This window comes from Barbus barbus (genome assembly GCF_936440315.1).
Source record: "Barbus barbus genome assembly, chromosome: 20".
Taxonomy (NCBI): Eukaryota; Metazoa; Chordata; class Actinopteri; order Cypriniformes; family Cyprinidae; genus Barbus; species Barbus barbus.
In genome coordinates, this window is record NC_136748.1 from 21917095 (window position 1) to 21940400 (window position 23306).

General features: G+C 40.2%; 2 protein-coding genes across 4 annotated transcripts in view; both read left to right on the forward strand.

Moving 5' to 3' along the window:
- Nucleotides 1–5301, forward strand: part of LOC306885919 (muscarinic acetylcholine receptor M3-like) — a 96464-nt gene extending 91163 nt beyond the window's left edge. For all 3 annotated transcript variants that reach the window (XM_079442737.1, XM_079442739.1, XM_079442738.1), the window contains one exon: nucleotides 1745–5301. In XM_079442737.1, coding sequence (XP_079298863.1) covers nucleotides 1764–3548 — 1785 coding nt within the window. In that variant the 5' untranslated portion in view covers nucleotides 1745–1763 and the 3' untranslated portion in view covers nucleotides 3549–5301. The remainder of the gene's footprint in view (nucleotides 1–1744) is intronic.
- A 2925-nt stretch (nucleotides 5302–8226) lies between these two features.
- Nucleotides 8227–23306, forward strand: part of LOC306886751 (formin-2-like) — a gene marked incomplete at its 5' end in the record, with an annotated part of 41345 nt that continues 26265 nt past the window's right edge. Inside the window, 4 exons of the mRNA XM_079444066.1 lie at nucleotides 8227–10324; nucleotides 11841–12019; nucleotides 19914–20018; nucleotides 22236–23215. Of these exons, the coding sequence (XP_079300192.1) occupies nucleotides 8227–10324; nucleotides 11841–12019; nucleotides 19914–20018; nucleotides 22236–23215 (3362 nt within the window). The remainder of the gene's footprint in view (nucleotides 10325–11840; nucleotides 12020–19913; nucleotides 20019–22235; nucleotides 23216–23306) is intronic.

Consider the following 23306-nt stretch of genomic DNA (forward strand, 5'->3'; position numbering starts at 1 on the left):
TTTTAGAGCAGCAGTCAGCAGCCTTTTTGACTTATTTCTGAAATTAGATTGTCACTTCGTAAGGTCCCCCTCCCCATGTGTTTGTGTGTATTTGTGTGCAACTTCTGGACAAGAACTAGATATCATTTTTATCTGAAGAGATGAGACGTTCAGCCGTCCTTGGCCAAGAGCCAGTTACATTCTATTCTCTGCCTCTATCAATGAGATTAACTGTGCGTTTGTGAGAGGCATTCTGGGAAAGCTCCACAACAACTTCCTCTTGCAGAATCAAAGTAAAGAAACACCTCACCCATCTTTCATCTTTCTTGTTGTTAACATTTTTCCTGCTGTTCATGTGCCTGCTAGCTCAGAGACTGTCACATACGGATGTGCTTTTAACTGGAGAGTAGCTATTTTGAAAATGTTTGATCTGCTAGTTGTCGGTACAGGCAGAGCTTGTGCTTTTGCATATAAACTAGTTTTAGCATGCACTGTATTCAGATTTAATGGAATGAGACACTAGTTAATATTTATGTGCAGGTTTATAATAAGGCCATTTTGATAAATATTTTAATATCTGTTATAAACGTAGGCTCTTAAAATGTTGCTCTATAGTGTTTCCAAACCTTTTTTTGTTTTGTGTATCCCCATAAGCCTGTCGGTAGGTTCTGATACTCTTTCATCAACATATGAAAATATCTGAGATGTATTCTTTTGTTTCTTATACAAAAAATAAATTAGCATCATATTAAAATGGTTCTTATTACAATGATTCATATTTGAACTAAGAATTCACCAAGTAGCTTTTTCTCCCATTGATGAGCTTGTTTGAAGTTTTGATGGTTCTGGGGAAACTTTCTATGAGAAAGGCTGTATTTATTTATAAGTCCAAAAAGTAATTTCAGTAATGTTCCATAAAACAAGTATGAAATAGCATTGATGATTGAATACAGAGTATTAAATATCACCTACGAGTCTTTTATACAGATTTAATGAGAATTTTCAAATTGCAATAGGCAACCAAGGCTAAAAAATTTTCAAGAATGCAAAATCAAAATCTTGCCTGGATTTCCCCCCACATTTTCTAATATAAAATGTACATTTGCAGACATTTTTTGTTTAACAATAAGGAGCATTACCACAAGTTCCTTGTAACATAAATGAGGAAAACAACAAGAAGTTAGAACTTAGAACAAATTAATGAATGTTTCTTTCTTTATTTATTTCCAGAAAATGATCTGGTGCTTTCAACATACACATATTTGGATGCAGCATGATTCACAGGATATATCTTATGCTATATTTGAAAACGGATTGCTTTTAATCCTTCCAAGATTTATAAAATTAAACTAAGATTTAATACTTGTACATTTAATAGATCAACATCGCCCTCTAGTGTAGATATAAAGCAACAGTGATCTTCATTTATTTAGGAAGCACTCCTACATCAGAATCAGAATCAGAAGCTTTATTGGCCAAGTATGTTTACACATACAAGGAATTTGTTGTGTGACAGAAGCTCCATAGTGCAACAGAAAGACAGCAACAGGACAGGACACAGGTAATAATAACAAAATAACAAGAAATAGCCAATAACCAATGTACAAAGCAGCAAAAAAAAAAAAAAAAAAACACAATATATAATATAGACAACTACATAATACATAGAGAGCAGTTTCTGTATAGTTTCACTGCAAACATTTGACATAAATGTGAAATGAATAAACATAAATTGATTATTGATGATTGTGTTCTTTTTCCTCAGAATATGCCCGGCCTGCACGATGGACTCCAACAGCACCGAGTTGGGCCTGTACTCACCATCAGACGTCCTGGGAGTGGTAATCTACCCGGCATCCACTCCGTGGCCACTGCTCCAGAACACAAGCCTCATCAACCTCAGTGCTGTTTTCGAGCTCAATGGGAGTAATGTCGAGGTTGAAGGTCAATCCTATGATCCTCTGGGCGGCCACTCGCTCTGGCAGGTCATTCTCATCGTTGTCTTTACAGGACTGCTTTCCCTTATTACTATTATCGGCAACATCTTGGTCATGGTGTCGTTTAAGGTCAACCGCCAGCTCAAAACAGTTAACAATTACTTCCTACTCAGTTTAGCCGTGGCAGATCTCATCATTGGGGTCATCTCGATGAACCTGTACACTGCCTACATTGTCATGGGCCAGTGGGCAATGGGAAACTGGGCGTGCGACCTCTGGCTAGCAATAGACTACGTAGCCAGCAATGCATCCGTCATGAATCTGCTGGTCATTAGCTTTGACCGGTATTTCTCCATCACAAGGCCTCTGACGTACCGTGCCAAACGTACCACCAGGCGGGCAGGAGTGATGATTGGCCTGGCATGGTTTGTGTCGCTCATACTTTGGGCTCCTGCCATTTTGTTCTGGCAGTATTTTGTAGGAGAAAGAACGGTTCCACCGGATAAATGCTACATTCAATTTCTCTCTGAGCCCATTATTACATTTTGCACCGCGATGGCGGCTTTCTACCTGCCAGTGACGATAATGAGCGTTCTGTACTGGCGAATATACAAAGAGACAGAGAATCGTTCTCGGGAACTTGCAGGATTACAAGGCTCGGTTGGAAGGTTCGGAGGTGTCGAGCGACCGCGCTTCCACCTCCACGCCACTGGGGGGAGCTCTAGAAGCTGCAGCAGCTTTGAACTGGGCCAACCTGGCCACAAACAAAGTGCTGTTCATGGCCTGAGTGGACGATTCCACTGCTGGGGGTGGAAGTCGGGTGGCAGGGATAAAGGTGGGCCGCACCGGGAGACAGATCAGAGCAGCAGTGACGGCTGGAACAACAACGAAGCTGGACTGTCAGCCGACCACTCGGGCTCATCTGACGATGACGATAGTGCACCATCCACCACACGGGCAATCTTCTCCATCGTTCTCAGTCTGCCTGGCATGAGTGCAGCTGTAAACTCCCAGGTCACTTCTTGTGATTTGGACACCGAGGAAGATCCATTACGGTCCCCTGTGGAGAACGACGGTAGGGATGGCAGGATCTCCCGCTCCGTCACCAATGGGAACAAGTGGTTTGTCGGAAACATGAGTAAAGTTCAGTCAATGTCCACCATACAGCCGTCAACGGATCCAAACATTGATTGCACCAACACCACGGTCAAATCTCCCTCAGCTCCCATAACTTTCAAAGAGGCAGCTCTAGCAAAACGTTTTGCAGCTCGCACAAGGACGCAAATCACCAAGCGGAAGCGCATGTCACTAATAAAAGAAAAGAAAGCGGCGCAAACTCTAAGCGCCATCCTTTTTGCTTTCATTATTACATGGACGCCTTATAACATCATGGTGCTAGTAAACACTTTCTGCAATGGCTGCATTCCTGAGAACCTCTGGGCGCTAGGCTATTGGCTTTGCTACGTTAACAGTACGGTAAATCCTATGTGCTACGCCCTTTGCAACAAGACTTTTCGTAGCACTTTCAAGATGATCCTGCTTTGTCGCTGGGATCAGAAAAAAAGCAAGCCAAGCTTTCCGCAAAGACAAGCTGTGAGGTTTCACAGAAGCATTCCCACAGACTCTACATAGCAACCTGATTGCGAAGCTAATTTGCTAATGCTAAAATGTAAGTTTCAAGGGGTGATTCCTCAAGTATCTGTACTATATAATGAAGCTTTAATGTGTGAGTCTCAATGTGGACGTGTAGTTCAGTCACTTATGATTTCGGGTCACTAGATTGTAACATTTTAAGACACTGTGGTTTAGTCAAAGAGCTTCAGTGATACTGAAGCACAACTGAGCAAGTGCAATTGCCATCATTACTTCCTGTGGACTTTTATATACCTTGTACTAAATCAGCAGTGCCAACTTTCAGGAGTTCAGCAGCGACATATAAAAAGTACATTTGAAAGGAGACTGTATTTTGACCTCAGAGAGCTGATCGGATGTGATGCTCTTAATTACTTGTTTGAATATTTTGGGGTTGAATATTAAATATCTCATTTTTGTCAGTAAAGAGAAACTAAAATATGATTTTTAAATAAGGGGATGTACATCAAAGTATTTACAGTGAAGATATTTCTTTTTCTAAGTGGAATTTGCTGATTTCTGTGAAAGCGTGCCACACAGAGGTTCAGTATCTTTGGTGTAAGTGTAAGTGTTCTTCTGCAACATGTGAGCCACAGTTGAACAGTTTGTAGGTTTTTCTCTCCTGTTGAGAATTTTGGTTATTCATAAACAGCACTTCCTTAAGCTGCTCTTGTATAAAGCGTGGTTGTTTACATTTGTTTTGCTACAACTATTTTAATAGCTATTATGTAGGTTTTTAGTGCACATTGAAGATGTTTGTATATGTTTGGAATGCCTTATGTTCGGACCTTGAGATTGTGCACTGAATATACTGGGCTAGCTGTGAAATCATTTATGAATCCTAAAGAATGTTTTTAACTGTTTAATGGACATTCATATTTTGACATTAGTGCGTTGGAACGTAATTCCATTTACAGCCAAACTGTTTGCTGTCACCACCACATTTGGGAATGCCAGACTTTAACACAACAAGCAAATATAAGCTTCCTAAAGTAGCTGCAGATTTGCTTCATAAAAAGCACATAAAATACAGACCTATCAATCAAACATGCATCTTTCTTCAACTATGGGCTCCTTTGGCACTGTGGAGAAATTAAAATAATTTAAAACACACTTTTTACACACAGTTTATTTAATTTGCCTACTAACAATGTCCAACAGTGGTCATATTTCTTAAACATCACAAATGATGTATTTAATAACAATAATAAAGTTTATAAACATTCTGTGATGGGAATTGCATTTGAAACATTTATGGGATAAATGGCCTACTCCCTTTTCACGCTAAAGCTAATTTCATAGCATTTTATGGATCCTAAAAAGACACAATTAAATAACATTCCTTACAAAAATTAAAGCTTGATTGGAAATTACACAAATTTTGCACTTGCCATTCAATTCCAAACCTAGTGTTTTGAAGAAATATGAATAATTGCCTGATTTGTAACTTACCCACCATTTGTATTAGAGTAAAGAAACAGTCACTTTTTTGTATGTTTTTATGTTTTACATTGCAAAAAAATGCTGTATGTTTTGTAAGGCCTTGTAAGATCAAAGTTAAAATTGAGCTTCTGTGCGGTGTGTTGTTTGTGGCTGTGCTCTCGTTTTGTTCCAAATTGGCTGTGTACAACTTAAAGTTAAATGATAGAGTTACTGTCAGATTTGTGATAACTGTTGAATGTTACAAAAATATAGCCCAGTACAAAATGCATTTTTATCCTCAGATTGTTTCTCAAAATAAATGTAACATTTTAAAATGAACCGGTGCTCTTTTTAAATACACAACAGGTTTGTGGAAACTTGCTTGTTGGTTTGTTGTGTTAAGTCATAAAGCCTTAACGCTGCATGTGTACGAAAGAAGATGCATCATTGCTATTGGCGGCATGTAATAGGAAGAGAAGCCATGTGATGACAGTATTCATGTGATCGAGGAAGAGGAGCAGCCCAGCGAATGTCACAAACACTTACTTGTTCCCTCAGTTTACTAGAGACTTCATCCAGGCAAGTATGTACTATATTTCCGAACTTCTGTCTTTATCCTTTTCTGTCTTGTTCGACAGGTCTCCTGTTCATTCTTGATCCAGGTCAGATCAATTTGGATTAGCAGTGACCTTCTAGACTAATCATACAGCAGTAAATCAGACCTCTTACACAACTGAGTGATTAGAGGAATAGAGAGATGTATCTGCATGTGACAAGACATCAGTAGTTTCATGCCTTGAAGAAAACATTTCATTTGTAATGAAGGTCATGTTGAACTTGTTCTAAATTAATGCAGGAATATTTTCTTGATATTTAGAAATGTTCTGCTCCTCCATAGACTTAACTGTATGGTTGCTGAAATTTAGTTTAGTACTAATCTTTTATTGATATAAAAATGTAATTTCTGTAGGCATCGATATCTGTGTACTGTTTAAAATGAATATAGTATAAATCGGTTGAAAGCTCATGGGTATGTGTCTGATGCCACAAGGCTGGAGGATAACTCTGATTTCAGGCCTGCTAGCCACAGTCGTTCATCAGTTTATGAGATCAGTCCATAAGCTCACATGACGCTGCGCTGGCACACTGTGTCCTTCTCTCTCTCTCTCACACACACACACACACACACACACACACACACATGAAATTCCTGTGCTATTTTCAGATGTTCCGTGTGTGCAGGATTGGATAAAAAAAAAAATCTTATTTTTGATCATATAAGGCTAAATGTGTGTGGTTTTGAAATTAAATGATGCTATTACATCTAAATGTATGTGACTTTAAAGGTATGGTTCACACAAAAATTTTAATTCTGTCATTAATTCCTCACCGTCATGTTCACTCTTAAAAATATAAGTGCTTCACGATGCCATAGATGAACCTTTTTGTCTAAATGGTTCCATAAACCAGCGCACTAGTAGGCTCACTAGTAGGGCGCACTAGTAGGCTCAGGAAGAGCTTCTTCCCCGAGGCTGTGACACTTCTGAACGCCACACCACCAATCTAACCTGCACCTGCTTATTACTGCACTGGTCACAGTACTTTACACACATGCATTTGCACTACTCATATTTTGCACAGACTGCACATTGTCAAAGTCATTACACTATAAACTGTCTAAAGTTGTTACTGTACAAGCACAGTAAACTATTTCTAAAATATTGCACTACTGCTATTTTGCATAGAATACATTGTTCTATCAATACTTTGCACACTCATCCAGCTGTATTTATTTATTACCACTGTTCTTACGTTTCTGCTGTTCATAATGTGTATATATAATCTGTAATCTATATAATCTACATTGCTCTGTTCATATGTACATACAATCCCTACATTGCATTCCTATTTTATATTCTGTATATACTCTGCTCAATACTGTATATAGCAATTCCACTGTACATTCTGTAAATCTTATCTTCATTTACTCTGCACTTATATGTATATAAAACACTATATTCTTGCACTTCTGGTTAGATGCCAACTGCATTTCATTAGCTCTGTACTTGTACTCTGCATAAATGACAATAAAGTTGAATCTAATCTAATCTAATCTAAAGAACCTTTAACATCTGAAGAACCTTTCTGTTTCACAAAATGTTTCCTTTATGGGGAAAGAAGGTTCTTCAGATTATAAAAAGGTAAGACAGAGATGGTTCTTTAAAGAACCTTTGACCGAATGATTCTTTGTGGAACCAAAAATGGTTCTTCTATGGCATCGCTGTGAAGAACCTTTGAAAGCACCTTTAATTTTAAGAGTGTTGTTCCAAACTCGTAAGACCTTTGTTCATCTTTGAAACACAAATGTGACCCTGGACCACAAAACCAGTTATAAGTAGCACGGTTATATTTGTAGCAATAGCCAAAAATACACTGTATGGGTCAAAATTATCGATTTTTCTTTTATGCCAAAAATCATTATGATATTAAGTAAAGGATTAAGTAAAGATCATGTTCAATGAAGATATTTTGTAAATTTCCTACTGTGAATATATAAAAACTTATGCATTCCTAAGAACTTAATTTGGACAACTTTAAAGGCAATTTTCTCAATATTTAAAATATTTTGCACCCTAAGATTCCAGGTTTTCAAATGGTTGTATCTCAGCCAAATAATGTCCTATCCTAACAAACCACACATCAATGGAAAGCTTATTTATTCAGATTTCAGATAATGTATTAAACTCATTTAAAAAAAAAAAAAAAAAAAAAAAAAAAAAAACCTTAAGACTGGTTTTGTGGTCCAGGGTCACAAATGAAGATATTTTTAATGAAATTCGAGATTTTTCTGACGCTGAATAGACAGCAACACAACAGACATGTTCAAGACCCAGAAAGTAGTAAGTACATTGTTAAATGCTTTGTGCCTTGTTTACAAGCAGAGAAATGAACACGTGTGGGTCATTGTGTCTCTCGTGAACGTGCACTGAAGACTGACATGGAAGAGAAGAAATTGTTGAATAAAGTTGTTCTTTTTGGTCACAAGTAACACCTAATTTACTTTCCTACTGCAAAACAAACAGAAAAGGTAAACAACTTCTTGCTTTCCATAAAACGTGGAAAGTAGTTAGCTTTTTTTGGGGTGTAATGTAATAATATAATATGTCATTTAAAAGTGATTCCTCTCCTGCTGTTCATTTAGCTCAGTTTTAATCAATTTGTGTCGTCCTCTCAGGTCAGTATAGCGAGAATCAAGATGCAAACCATTCAGACGATAGAGATGCAGTTACCTGTCCTGCGAGAGAGTTTCCACTCCTCTCCCTTCAGAGAGAGAGTGAAAGAACGGAGGAAAAGCAGCCTGACAAATCTCATCAGAAGACAACAACAACAGTTATTACTGCAGCAACAACAATCAGAATTATATCAGAAGCAACAGCTGTTCTCACCCTCAAAGAGCCACACTGCACATGCTCAGTTGGTCCGCTCTTCCAGCAGCCCGTTATGTGACTTGGCAGAGCAAATAGATGAGCAAGAGAAAGTGAAAGAGATTGGGAGGCAGGGGGCGCTGTCTCTCAGACAGTCCTCGGCTATGGCGTCACAGCCTGCATCATCAAAGCCGATGGTGAAGAGAGTGAGAGAGGGATTAGAGAGGGATGGGGAGAAAGTGCAAGAGAGTATGGAGAGGGAGAGAGGAGAGAAGAGAGAGCAGCACAGAGAACGAGAAAGTCAGTCCTATCACACACGTTCCCAGCATGGCCTGATTGCTAAAGGTTTTCGCCTTCTGAGGAACATGGGAAACCAGGAGGCCAAGCAGAAGAAGCCCACTGTCACGACAGGAGTGGAAGGTGCTGGGAATGGGGCGAGCACCGAGGACCGAGACCATGAACATCTCAAGAAGATTACGAAAAGTAAATTGTCTGGAGACTCGGGCAAGAAGAAATCCAAATCGGAGGGCTCCAAAAGTTCTGTATTTTCCAACATCCGTATCAGAAAGGGCCTCTCCCGGAAAAGGTTGTCTAAAGAGGATGTACTGGACGATGGGATTAGGATTAAGAGCATGGATGCTAATGGCAGCAGCAATGGTGGAATATCGGGTGATGAGCTGGAGGGTCTCACGCCTGACGGTAAGCAACTCACAGACGAAAGCAGGCAGTCAACTCTGGACACGACAGAAGATGATGCTGAGAGAGAGACTGAGGGATCAGGGTCAGATACAGACCTCTACAGCTACCACTCAGCCACCGAGGCTCAAGATCTGCTGTCGGATATCCACAGGACTATCAGACAACAGCAGCAGATGGAAGGAGATGCTGAGGGGCAAAACTGTAGTGGACAAGTAGGGTCTGAAGGCCAGACTGAGGTCACTCAGGGTCTTACTTGTAGTAGCCTTGCTTGTATGGGCGAAGCAGAGAAGGTAGAAGGTGTAGCTGCATCTGACAGCAAAGAACAAGATCTTAAATATAGTGGGGATACAGTAGAAGGGGTGATTACAACAACACTAAAGGCAGAATCAGGTGGCGAATTGACTGATGTTGCAAATAAAGCTGAATGTTTGAGCAATTTGGCCATTGACTATTGCATTCGGGACAGTAGCAATGAAACAAGTAGTGTCCAGGATATCATCGCTCTTACCAAATCATCCAGTAACTACAGTTTTCAGGATACTACAGCAACATCCACCTCCTATGAGAGTGCCGAGGAGACCCTGGAGAGTTCATCTCTATCGTCTCCTATTGAAGAGTGTAATTATGGTAGCAATAGCCTGACTCAAAGCCTAGAAGTTGGTCTCAATTCAAGAAATCAGACCAGCTCAACGTCCAAAATCAGACGGGTCATTTTCGTCCCACAGAAGAGCATTAGTAGTGTAGAGCTGAACATAGAGGGTGATGGTCATGTAGAGGTGGTAGATCGAGAGTATTCCCACCAACAGAGAAGGAAAAGCAGTGCGGCATCCATCACACAGTGGTCATCTGAGAACTTTTTAGGCTTGGGGTCACGACCACGTAGAACTTCCAGTGCTAACCTCGGGGTTAAACCTTATCCTACAGTACACACTTCTTACGTTAAAACAACCACCAGACAGCTCACTTCCCCCATAATATCTCCACTGACCACTCCGTCCCTAAGCCCAATGTTTCCTCGCAGGTTCGGCTTAGAGTTGGGCTCAGGTCAAAGGTCATACAGAGCAGGAAGCTGGAGAGCACAGAGACAACGGTCCTGTAGCATTGCAGGTCCGGTGGGCTGTCATGAAGAATGGTGTGAAGCCATACATGATCAATCAGAGCTTATTGATCATGGCTTCCAAACCCTCAGATCCAGGCAAACACCATTAGCCTTTCCAGATGTGTTTTCAGGTAAGTCATTGTGTATTTTGATTGATTTAATATCAATGTTCACTTTTATAATCAAAGAGACCTGATGTCCAGACCAACAAAAAGATGCTGGAACATATCTTGGCAACACATTACTCACTGTCGCAGAAGTTCATATTTTTTAATTAACTTTTAAGATGTGTAATTCCAAGTCATAAGGGTTGGTTGCCAAGACGTGGTATAAATACCTTCTATTTTTCCATTCTTTAATCTGGTTCACTACCCTCAAGATTCAGCGAGTAGTCAAAAAACATAAAATCTGGCTCTGAAAAATGCACACTACACACATACCCACAATCCCACAGAAACACACACAGACACACGTTAGCTACTGGCTAAGAAAGCTCTGGTTTCTGCCTCATTGAGTCAGAGTGCCACAGGAAGTCACTCAAATACACGCTCATACAAAAGGACTCACTGTTTTTTAAGTGGTGATGCATAGTGACTGCTCTTGAAAATTAAGGTTACAGCAGGACTAATCAGATACGAAGGAATAGGAAAAGATAAAAAAGGAGATATGGACACTATTTGGGGCTATTGGGGTCCTGCCTTTATACAAAGCTAGCATCCATATCTGAATGTGTTTACAAAGCCTCGAAGACACTGAAGCATTATTGTTTATTTAGCCAAATTTTAAATGTCTTGGAAACTCAAAGGCCCATTTGTGATCTGAAAATCAAGCTGAAATAATAGTACATGTAGTTATATAGTTGTTTTTATGCTTTCTGATTAACACTAAATGTGTTGTGTATTACAAAAACTTTCTGTTTAAACTGACTCCTAGACATATTAATTTGCATCAAATATTTGCATGCTGTTTTTATATAGTGCATGCATTTACTTGATGCTTCAAGTAAAACTTTTGAAGAGTTGTAAGTAAAAACTTGATCAAATTCAACAATTAGTTATTCCTGCAAGCATTAGCAGGCTGCTAACATTAGGTCAAATGAATCTGAGACAGTTGAGAGCTGAGCAAGCATAAAACTATTTATTAGTAATTTTACATCCAAATTCAGACAGCACATGACAAAGTATGTATTAAGAAAATTAGAGTCATGTTTTGTAGAAAGAGCTTTTTTTTCTTATCGATGTTACACAGAAATTGGCCTATTTACCAGGCTATGATAAATAGGAAAACTAGGATGAGCTATTGAGTTTGTGTCCATCTGATAAATGAAAGAGAGGAAGTTCAAGAGTATGCATGCTTGGGGTGGAGAAATAATTATTTCAGAAACGTGCACACACATCAGTTGACCAAATGAAAAGGCTCTACTTGATTCAGATGTGAAATGAATTACAAAGATAAAAGCTCCAGAGTTGCACTGTCCCCAGACACTTAGTCAGGGACAGGAACAAAAAAAAAAGAAGAAAAAAAAAAGGATTTAGTGAGAGGTACATTTACTGCAGCACAGAAGAACTGAGCAGTCATAAACAAATGCAGTATTTTCACCTTCTATATTGCTTTGAATTTGAATTTTTCCATTTCAATCTCTTACAGGTCGCTCTCTGTTCGAGAGGTGTCTTGTACAGTGGGGTTGTTCTGAAGATGACAGTGCTGCACAGGATGTTGAGAGATTCTGTTCCCATATTCTGGCTTTGGGGATTCTACAGCCTTTCAGTGACTGCATCAGGGAACCACCCACAGGAAGTGATGATACAGATAAGCCCATTTTCAATGTATGACCATTAAATTCTTGTCTCTTGCTTTATAAGGGCACTCTTTCATATTTTATCAAGCGCAACTTCACAAAATCATAATTTTTGTAAATAAAAGCATCTGAGAATTTTTTTTTTTGACACTAAATTATCTTATATAGGGATGGTTCACCCCAAAATAATGATCATTCTGTCATTATTTACTCATCCTCAGGTTGTTCCGAACCTGTATGAATTTCTTTCTGCTGTTGAACACAAAATAATATATTTTGAAGAATGCTGGTAACCAAACAGTTGCTGGTAGCATTGACTTCCATGGATTTTATTTCTTCATACTTTGGAAGTCAATGGCTACCAGCAATTGTTTGGTTACCCTTAAGATTTCAGATAACTTGCTAAAGTTTGCATGAGGAAGTCAATGGCTACCAATTTCGCAGGCACTTTGAAACCCGTTTTCAGACTTCCGACTTCCAAAGCATGGCAGCCACAGTGCTTAGCTCTCCAGTGTTTGTACTGTTTTTGTTAGTTTTTCCTGTTTCTCAAACATGATCAGTTTTACCAGGGATGAACTGCTGAACATTCGGCAGAACACACCACAAAATCTTTTACCGGATTTCGATCATTCCAGCGTTTTGCTGAACGTTGTAGTTGGCAGAGCTGCGGTGCTGTTTAGACGCTTCAGGGGGAAGCGAACTGGCGGCCTCGTGAAGCTCAGACAGCATGGATTCAGAACGCCGCTGCCTAGCATCCATCTAGCGAATCTCCGCTCTCTACCCAACAAAACAAACGAACTCCCTCTGTTCTCCTGGATAAACAAAGATTTTTGAAATCTTGAAATCGGCTGCTCTGTGCTTCACGGAAACCTGGCTGAACGATGCCATTCCGTACAGCGTGTTAAGTCGGTCGGGCTTTCAGCTGTTTAGAGTGGACCGCGACGCAGAATCAACGGGGAAATTGCGCGGCGGCAGGACGTGCTTTTACATCAGCAAAAGGTGGTGTACAGATGTAACTGTGTTAAAGAAGATGTGCTGTCCTGATCTTGAAACATTCTTCATTAACTGCAAACCATTCTATTCGCCGCAGGAGTTTTGCTCGTTCATTCTCGTAAGTGTTTACATTCCTCCGCAAGCGCACATGAGCTCGGCTTTACAGAAACTCGCTGATATGATCACAGAGAGTGAGCAACAGCACCCGGACTGTGTTTTAATCATTCTCGGGGACTTTAATAAAGCAAATCTCACACATGAACTGCCAAAATACAGACAGCATTTTACATGTCCGACCAGAGACAGTAATATACTGGATCACTTTTACACAGCTAGAAAGGATGCATATCACTCTGTCCCACGGGCAGCTTTAGGACTCTCTGATCACTGTTTAGTTCTTCTCATACCGACCTACAGGCAGAAACTGAAATCAGCTAAACCTGTATTAAGGTCTGTAAAAAGATGGACTAATGAAGCAGAGCGGGATTTACAAGCCTGTTTCTCTCTCACTGATTGGACTTTTTTTGAAGCTGCTGCCACCGATCTGAACAAGCTCACAGAGACTGTAACATCATATATCAGTTTCTGTGAGGATATGTGCATTCCTACTAGGACTCACTTAACTTACGACAATGTCAAACCATGGTTTGCTGCAAAACTCAGACAGCTCCGTCAGGCCAAAGAAGATGCTCGCAGGAATGGGGACAGAGTCTTGTACAAACAGGCCAAATACACACTGGAAAAGGAGATCAGAGTGGCAAAGAGGAATTATTCTGAAAAGTTACGGATTCAGTTCTCTTCTAGTGACACGGCTTCAGTGTGGAAAGGTCTGAAAGACATCACCAATTACATGACACCATCTCCCAGCACTCTGGAGAATCAGAAACTGGCAGACGATCTGAAGAGTTTTACTGCAGGTTTGAAAAAACACCATTCACACCTCCTGCAACCCCCGTCTCCCCCACACCTGCAATTCAGTTCAGTGAAGATGACGTTTGCCAGGTCTTCAGAACGAACAAGAGAATAAAGACACCAGAAACCCAAAATTACTGGACTTAATGACTACAGACCTGTGGCTCTAACATCTGTGGCCATGAAAGACTGGTTTTGGCTTATCTGAAGGAAATCACTAGACCCATACTGGACCCCCTGCAGTTTGCCTACAGAGCAAACAGGTCTGTGAATGATGAAGTCAATATGGGACTGGATTATGTTCTGCAGCATCTGGACAGACCAGGGACTTATGTGAGGATCCTGTTTGTAGACTTCAGCTCTGCTTTTAACACCATCATCCCATCGCTCCTCCAGCCCAAATTAACTCAGCTTTCCGTGCCCATCTTCATCTGTCAGTGGATCACCAGCTTCCTGACAGACAGGCAGCAGCTAGTGAGGCTGGAAAAATTTTCATCCAGCACCCGCACCATAAGCATTGGTTCCCCCACAGGGCTGTGTTCTCTCCTCACTACTGTTCTCCCTGTACACCAATGAGTGCATCTCTAAAGACCCCTCTGTCAAGCTCCTAAAGTTTGCAGACGGCACCACACTCATCGGCCTCATCCAGGATGGTGACGAGTCTGCTTACAGACAGGAGGTTAAAGAGCTGGCTATCTGGTGCAGTCTCAACAACCTGGAGCTGAACCTGGGGCTCAAAACAGTGGAGATGACCGTGGACTTCAGGAGAAACCCCCCTGCTCTCCCCCACTCACCAGGAGTCATTCAGATTCCTGGGCACCACAATCTCCCAGGACCTGAAGTGGGACAATCACATTGAGTCCATTGTGAAAAAGGTCCAGCAGAGGCTGTAGTTCCTTCGCCAGCTGAGGAAGTTCAACCTACCACAGGAGCTGCTGAAACAGTTCTACTCCGCCATCATTGAATCTGTCCTTTGCACGTCAGTAACTGTCTGGTTCAGCTCAGCTACCAAATCTGATCTCAGAAGACTACAGAGGGTAGTCCGGACTGCTGAGCGAATCATTGGTCCTTCCCTCAGGCAATCCATCTCTTGAATACTTGACAATAAACGTGGAACACACAACACTATAATACATTATTTATTTAACACACATACTTATTTACATTTCAAATTTGCACATACCATAACTGTACATACATAATTGTCTATATTATATATTGTGTTATTTGCTATTTTGTACATTGTCTATTTTGTATATTTGTATATTATTCTTTTTATTATTTTTATTATCTGTGTCTTGTCTTATCATTGTCATTCTGTTGCACTGTGCAGCTTCTGTCAATAAAACAAATTCCTCGTATGTGTAAACATACCTGGCAATAAAGCTCATTCTGATCTGATCTTCTGAGAAGACATCAGTCATGGGATCTTGAACTTTCTGTTATGAAACATAAACCACATTGAAATGCAGTTTTCAAGTGTACCAGATGTCTTTTTAGACCTATGTGTTTTCCAAATGTTGAAAAAGACTGAATTGGCTTTAAAATAAATCAGTCTGTATGATTGAACATTTCAATCACATTATTGATATGAATATAATTCTTTATCAGACATACACACTGGATATAATGCTAAAAAATTGAATCCATACATCATCAGCACAGGTTTTGTTTTAAGCTCAGCACTAAATTGCATGAGGAAGAAACAGAAAAGCTGTTGATGAGTGTTGATGAAAAACATGCCAGATTTCACACATTTTATATCACTCCGTTGAACAACCCACAGAGTTGATTCTGCCTGAGCAGATGTGAGATGCGCTCGGCAGAAGGGTAACTTTGTACCATTGTTTGAGACAGAGGAAGAGATAAACATTATATAATTATTATCTCACGCATGAGAAAATTGTGAGATTTTGAGATTATTCTGCTTCAACACACAAGGCATGTTGTAATGCAGTATGTTAGAGTGAAATGCTAAAACATGCAACAATGTTTTCATGTTTTTGTGCTCAGCCCAATGTGACCTGAATAGAAGGACTCTTTCTCTTTTTCTCTTTTGCTTCACCAGCCAAAGCAGATTTGTGTCTGCACAGATAAACATTTAACACTGCTTCTGTGACTTGCCCTTCCCCCTTTCTAAGTCTTCACACACATACACACTTACCCTGCTTTAGCAGTGTGAACACACATATTCATGTTGTGCGAGGGTACAGTATATTTATAGACCAAGTACAGTACACTTTCACAAACACGTGTAAATATGTGTATTCGGTGCTTGTGCACGCTTAAATGGACACATCTGCACGCATAAGCCATCTGACTGGCTTACGTAAGATGGGTCACATGCCCTCTAGTGCTGCTCCATCTTTGTATTCATCTCTGTATGTAGCAAAGATCAGATTCATTATCTGTTTCTATCCAGTTATCTATCTGTGTATTTTATTCCTATATGTTTTCTATATTTTCTATATTTTGCTGTCACCTATCTACAGTATTGGAATCATATAATTCTTAATAGTCATGGAAATGTCGTTCCAAACCTGTAAGACTTTCATTCATTTTTGAAACACAAATTAAGATATTTTTGATGAAATCCGAGAGCTGTCTGACTCATCATGGACAGCAATGCAACTGAGATGTTCAAGACCCAGAAAGGTAGTAAGGACATTGTTAAAATAGTCCATGTGACATCAGTCAACCGAGTCAGTTGCGTTGATGTCTATGCAGGGTCAGAAAGTTCTCGGACTTCATCAAAAATATGTGTTCCAAAGATGAACGAAGGTCTTATGGGTTTGGAACAACATAATTTTCATTTTTAAGTGAACTATTCCTTTAAGCATCATTCACAACGAAGATTTGAATTTGAAAAAAGTGAAAATATCATTCTGTCCCAAAGTGTTATTCCAAAGATTCTTAAATGTACAAAAACACTCTTCTGGTAATTAGTTTAATCATCACTTTATATTTTATTATTCTTATCCTAGAGCAATTTTATTTCTCTGAATCTGCTCAGACAAGTGTTTCTTCTAACCCTCGTCTAATCAGCAGTCATCATCTTTTAATTTCTCTTAAGCCATTTCAATATTTTCTGTTCTGTTTTGGCCTGTTGTACACCTTTCCAATTACGTTATGAGACATGCAATCCAAGTGGATCACAAGTTGAACTCCAGCTGAAACTGCTCCATTTAGAGATGTTTATAGCATGAACGTTCATGAAAAATAGAAAAATCTGTCGTTATTCATATACTGTTCCAAATTCTTATTACTTTATTTCTTCTGTGGAACACAAAAACTGAAGGTTTGCAAAATTGTCATGCTGCTTTCGTCACTATAATGAAAGTTGACGTGATCCAGGGGATGTCAAGCTTTAAAAAAGACAAAACAGTACAAAGGCATCATTATAATTTTCTATTACTTGTGCACTTTATTCCAAGTCTTCTGATGTCTTATCATAGCTTTGTGTGAGGAACAGACTACAATTTAAGTTTAACTTAAATCTTGCTATTACCATTCAGTTTCATTGTATGTCAAAGAGCAGCTTCGACATTCAAACAGGTTTCTAAAGACATCAGTTGTGAGTAAATGATGACAGAATCTTCAGCTCTGGGTGAACTATCCCTTTAACAAACTGCTGCTCAGTGACTGAAATAATTTCACAATAACCCTGTTGTGCTGGTAGATGGCAGAGCATAACTTAATACTGTGATTTCACTGGCGGTGATTTCAAGAGGACAGCATAATGGCAGCATTATTGCTACCATTCACTCTGACTGTTGTCTAGAGACAGATTTTATAATTTTCATCAAATATTTGTCACAAACACACATGCATGATGTAATAAATGCAGGTTTCTTAGCCAGTAACCATGTTTATGTGTCAGAGCAAAAGTTCATGTTAATGTTTTGAATAGGGGCAGACTGATGATTGACAGGTATAGCCATTAACAGAGTATACTGTATACCACACTGTATGAACACGTATACAGGTACATCTCAAAAAATTTGAATATCGTGAAAAAGGTCAATATTTTTTGTCACTCATTTCAGAAAGTGAAACCCATATATTATATAGATTAATTACACATAGATTGAAATATTTCAAGCCTTTATTGAAATTTTGATGATTATTGCTTTCAGATAATGAAAACCCAAAATTCAGTGTCTCAGAAAATTATAATATTACATAAGATCAATAAATTATGAGTAAATAATAATAAATAAGTATGTTCATTTCTATGCACTCAATACTTGGTTGGGCCTCCTTTTGCATGAATTACTGCATCAATGTGGCGTGGCATGGAGGCAATCAGCCTGTGGCACTGCTCAGGTGTAATGGAAGCCCAGGTTGCTTTGATAGCGGCCTTCAGGTCATCTGCATTGTTGGGTCTGTTGTCTCTCATCTTCCTCTTGACATTACCCCATAGATTCTCTATGGGGTTCAGGTCAGGCGAGTTTGCTGGCCAATCAAGCACAGTAACACCATGGTCATTGAACCAGCTTTTGGTACCTTTGGCAGTGTGGGCAGGTGCCAAGTCCTGCTGGAAAATGAAATCAGCATCTCCATAAAGCTTGTCAGCAGAAGGAAGCATGAAGTGCTCTAAAATTTCCAGGTAGATGGCTGCATTGACTGTGAACTTCAGAAAACACAGTGGATCAACATCAGCAGATGACATGGCAGCCCAAATCATCACTGACTGTGGAAATTTCACACTGGACTTCAAGCAACATGGATTCTGTGCCTCCCACTCTTCCTCCAGACTCTGGGACCTTGATTTCCAAATTAAATGCTAAATTTACTTTCATCTGAAAAGAGGACTTTGGACCACTGAGCAACAGTCCAGGTCTTTTTCTCCACAGCCCAGGTAAGACGCTTCTGACATTGTCTCTGGTTCAGAAGTGGCTTGATAGCCCTTTTCCTGAAGACGTCTGAGCTTGGTGACTCTTGATGCACTGACTTCAGTCCACTCCTTGTGAAGCTCTCCCAAGTGTTTGAATCAGCTTTGCTTGACAGTATTCTCAAGCTTGCGGTCATCCCTGTTGCTTGTGCACCTTTTCCTACCCAAATTCTTCTTTCCAGTCAACTTTGCATTTAATATGCTTTGATACAGCACTCTGTAAACAGCCACACCTTTCAGTAATGACCCTCTGTGACTTACCCTCTTTGTGGAGGGCATCAATGTTCGACTTCTGGATCATTGCCAAGTCAGCAGTCTTCCCCATTATTGTGGTTTCAAAGAACAAGAGATACCCAGAATTTATACTGTAGGGATGGTCATTAATTGAAACTCAAATGTAAATATTCTAATATTTTGAGATACTGATTTTTGACTTTCATGAGCTGTAAGCACTAATCATCAAAATTAAAACAAACAAAAAAAAAACGTTTGAAATGTTTTACTTTACATGTAATGAATCTAAAATATATGAAAGTTTAACTTTTTGAAATAAGTTAGAATAAAAAATAAACTTTTTCACGATATTCAATTTTTTTGAGATTGTACCTGTAGGCTATACAGATGCACTCAGATACACACACTTTTGCATGTAAAAAACAATCATGTTTGTTAATTTACAATAATGTATCAACCAAGAAAATGTGTTCTGTGTAACAGTCATACCTGTTATATCCAGCTTGTTTAACTTTAAATGTTGTACAGTCATGCAGTGCAACTCTGCAGCAGGTTCACTGCATGCTTACGCAAACCTTCACTGATGTGAATGGACAGCCTCAGGAACAGCTTTTCAATTTGTATGTGTGAACATGCTGGCAGTGTCAGCAAGACAAATGCTATGTATTCTTTTGCCTCTGGCCAGTGGTGCTGTTGTTCTTTCAGTCTGCCAGCAGAGGTCGCCATTCACACAGCGCTGCCACAGAATTCGACATTTGTCTTGCTGTCTAATCAGAAAAGAAGCCCCAGGAACAGAAGGCTAATTTTAGATTCTTGTGTGCAGTTTAAAACATTTCTTGCCATAATCAGCTGTGTTAATGCCAACTCTTTGTTTCTTGCATACATACAGAAGGAGCAGCTGTATACCTGGGCTCCAATGGGACAGAATGAGATCAGAACACCTGGGCAGCTCCAAACAATGTGGCCTCCGTGTCCGTTCCCCACTGCTGCACAGGTGAGAGTATGTGAACAAATATTATATGCCCAAAGAAGGAACTGATCTATCATTATTGCCATTTTTATGATATCTGATGTATATCATGGTACTGAATGATTGCCATAGATATGGTCATTCTAAGAAAACCATGGAATCTTACATTTAGACAAATATGGTGCTATATCCAAAGTTAATATCATCCTACTTACTAAACATCTTGGAATTATCATGAAGTATTATGTAAATACCACGGTACGTGAATTTCAGCTCTATGGTTTATCTCAAAGTCCCCTAGTATTACCATCGAATACTGTACCATCACTGTACCATGGTGACACCCTAGTACCTTTTATATGGGTAACACAAACTTCCCATGCTAGTACCATGATTTAGGCATTTTGATGTTATTATATTTTTGAACATGGTACCATGTTAATACCGTGTTTTTGGAAATGTTAAATGATAAAATAATGATATTTGTTTAAAGTATATTGGATTACCATGTACAATTTATAGTGTATGAATATGGTAATCATTCAGTACCATGCTAAATATCAAAGTACCTTGGTATTAAAATCTGATCCTATACCGTAACTGTGCCATGGTACCACTGCAGTACTTTTTATAAGGGTAACTTCCAAATTTATAATACCATGTTTTTGGAAATTCTGATGGTACTGTTTTTTTAACTTGGTGGCATGGTAATAACAATGTTTTTTGACATGTAATATGGTAAAATCATGTTATTATTTGAAGTACAATGTACAAACCATTGTGTATGAATATGGTAATGATTCAGTACCATGTTAAACACCTTGGTATTACCATCTGATTTCATTGCTGTACCCAAGTACATTTTTGTTAGAGCTGTGTGTAATTAACCATTTATTTGCTTTTCTGTATCGTCCATGAATGTGCATGTTTGTGAGTGTAAACACTTAGCTAGTTTTAAATTATTCTCAATCAGGTTCAACACCCTTACATTGCTAAGAAAGTATTTTAGCACCTCACAAGCCATGCATCTCTTTAGCGTTGCTATGAGACCCTCTGTAAACAGCATCCTAACAGCATTTAACCTGATCTAAACATCTGTCCAGCAGGCGCAGTGCCTGCCATTGCGTTTTAAGATCCACCATGTTTGAATTCTGAAATGATACATGGCCGCTTGCATTCCAATGTTCAAAGCACACACGCAACACCTTATGTTACAGCTTATTCCTCGTGTTTCTGGTAGGACTATTCTTTAATGTGATTCGGAATGCAGACTCCTTTGCATTTGGTACTGGCTTTACTGCCCTCTAGTTCTTATGTTGACATTTTTGCAGAACATGTCTTTTTTACAATGATACTTTACATACATACATTATGGCCTGGTACACATGTGACTATATCAAATCGCATGAAGGAACTTATCTGGCTACTAATGACTCTAGAATTCCTGAGGCCTAGAAGTTTGGAGCCAAACTTTTCCAAGCCTCCCTGGCTGTGGAAGAGGGTTTTGTGAATGAAAGCTTCCCCCCAAACCCATGTCAGTCTGACAGGGCCCAATATGTAACCAGACTCCATGTGTGTAATATGTTCTCCGTTCCCCCCAACCCTTCACACAGACCCACACAAGCTCTTTGAAGCCGTTTGAAGCTGTGTAATAGAAAGGCACAAACCCTTCCCTCTTCATTCTCAGAGACTCTGCGGCTCGCCTTTTAGGAGTCCTCAGAGACAACTTCTGGAGTCTAGACTTGTTGGACTTCCTTGACCCTTGCTGCCAGATTGTATGTGTGTGTGACGAAGTTTGTCTCTGTATGTTGTGTGTGTGTGTGTGTGTTTATCACTGTGTTTGTGTGTTTGCCAAGTGCATCCCTTGTGTGTTGTGTGCTGATTTTTACACGCTGACTGTGGTGGTTCATTCATTTCCCTGGGCTCGCTCTCTTCCCTTAATCCAGGAAGCACCGCTACGTTTTCCCGATCAGCCAAAGTGCTTTTATTGACTTGTGGGACGCCACATGCGTGCCTGGTCTCTGTTATTAAGAAACACAGCCCCTTACTCACAAACACACACTCACTCATACCATTCCTCAGAAAGCAGGTTCTCGAAGGGGAAACTAACATCCGCTAAAACAAGGCACTAACTCATGCTAGTATGATCACATGTGACAGGAGGTGTCTGTGTTTTTCATTCCATGCTGCTGTTTCTTTTTAAAGATGTGAAGTCTTTTTTTTCTGTCCTGCTCTCCACAGGATGGATCCACGGGGCAATCTGGAATCATTCCGGAAGGAACTTCCGTTTCCATTCAGGAGCTAGAGCGAACAATTGAAGAATTACTTGTGAAAATATCAGATATGGAAAAAGACAATAATGTTTTAGATGGCACAAAGCTTGGAACGAGGGATCGAGAAGTGGGTGGTTTCAATCAAACCATTAAACAGACTAAAGTAAATGAACAAAGAGTTCTGCACCACGTGAAAGCCATTCAGACATCGCCTGTCGAGGAAGCCTTTAAATTCCCAGTGCCTTTATCAGACCAATTGCATACTCCCAAATTAAGTGACACCGCCACTTCACCAGTGGGATTGCCCAATACCTGTAGCTGCCAAAGGACACAGGAAATCCCTCTCCCTGCACCACCAGTACTTCCTATTGTTTCAGGTTTACCGACACCTTCAAAACAAGATGCATCAATACTTCCACCTCCTCCACTCCCAGATATGACTCTGCTCCATCTGTCTTTCCCAGGTATGCCTCCACCCCTTCCACCCCCACTTCCAGGTATGGCTCCACCCCATCCGCCACTCTCGGGTACAGCTTGTTCCCCTCCACAACCTCTACTCCCATGTTTGGCTCTGCCCCCTCCACCGCCTCCGCTCCCAGGTATTGTTCCACTGCTTGCACCTGTGGGCATGGCTCCACCTCCTCCTCCACTCCCAGGCATGGCTCCACCCCCTCCACCTCCACTCCCAGGTATGGCCCCACCCCCTCCTCCTCCACCTCCTGGCTGTGGACTTCCACCTCCTCCTCCTCTGCCTCCTGGCTGTGGACGCCCACCACCCCCTCCTCCACCTGGTTTTGGACCACCACCACCCTTCGGCCCCCCTCCACCCTTCATGGGGTTGGTGTCGTCTAACATGACTCAGGAGTCTGTCCCCCTGAAGGCTGTCATCGAGCCTCCACGGCCCATGAAACCACTCTACTGGACACGGATTCAGCTACATGCCAAAAAGTAATCACATGCCTCGTTGATTGAATGCTGCATGTTTTTGCAATGCGTATACTGAATGCTTGTTTCACCTTATTTAAATTCAGCCAAGGCT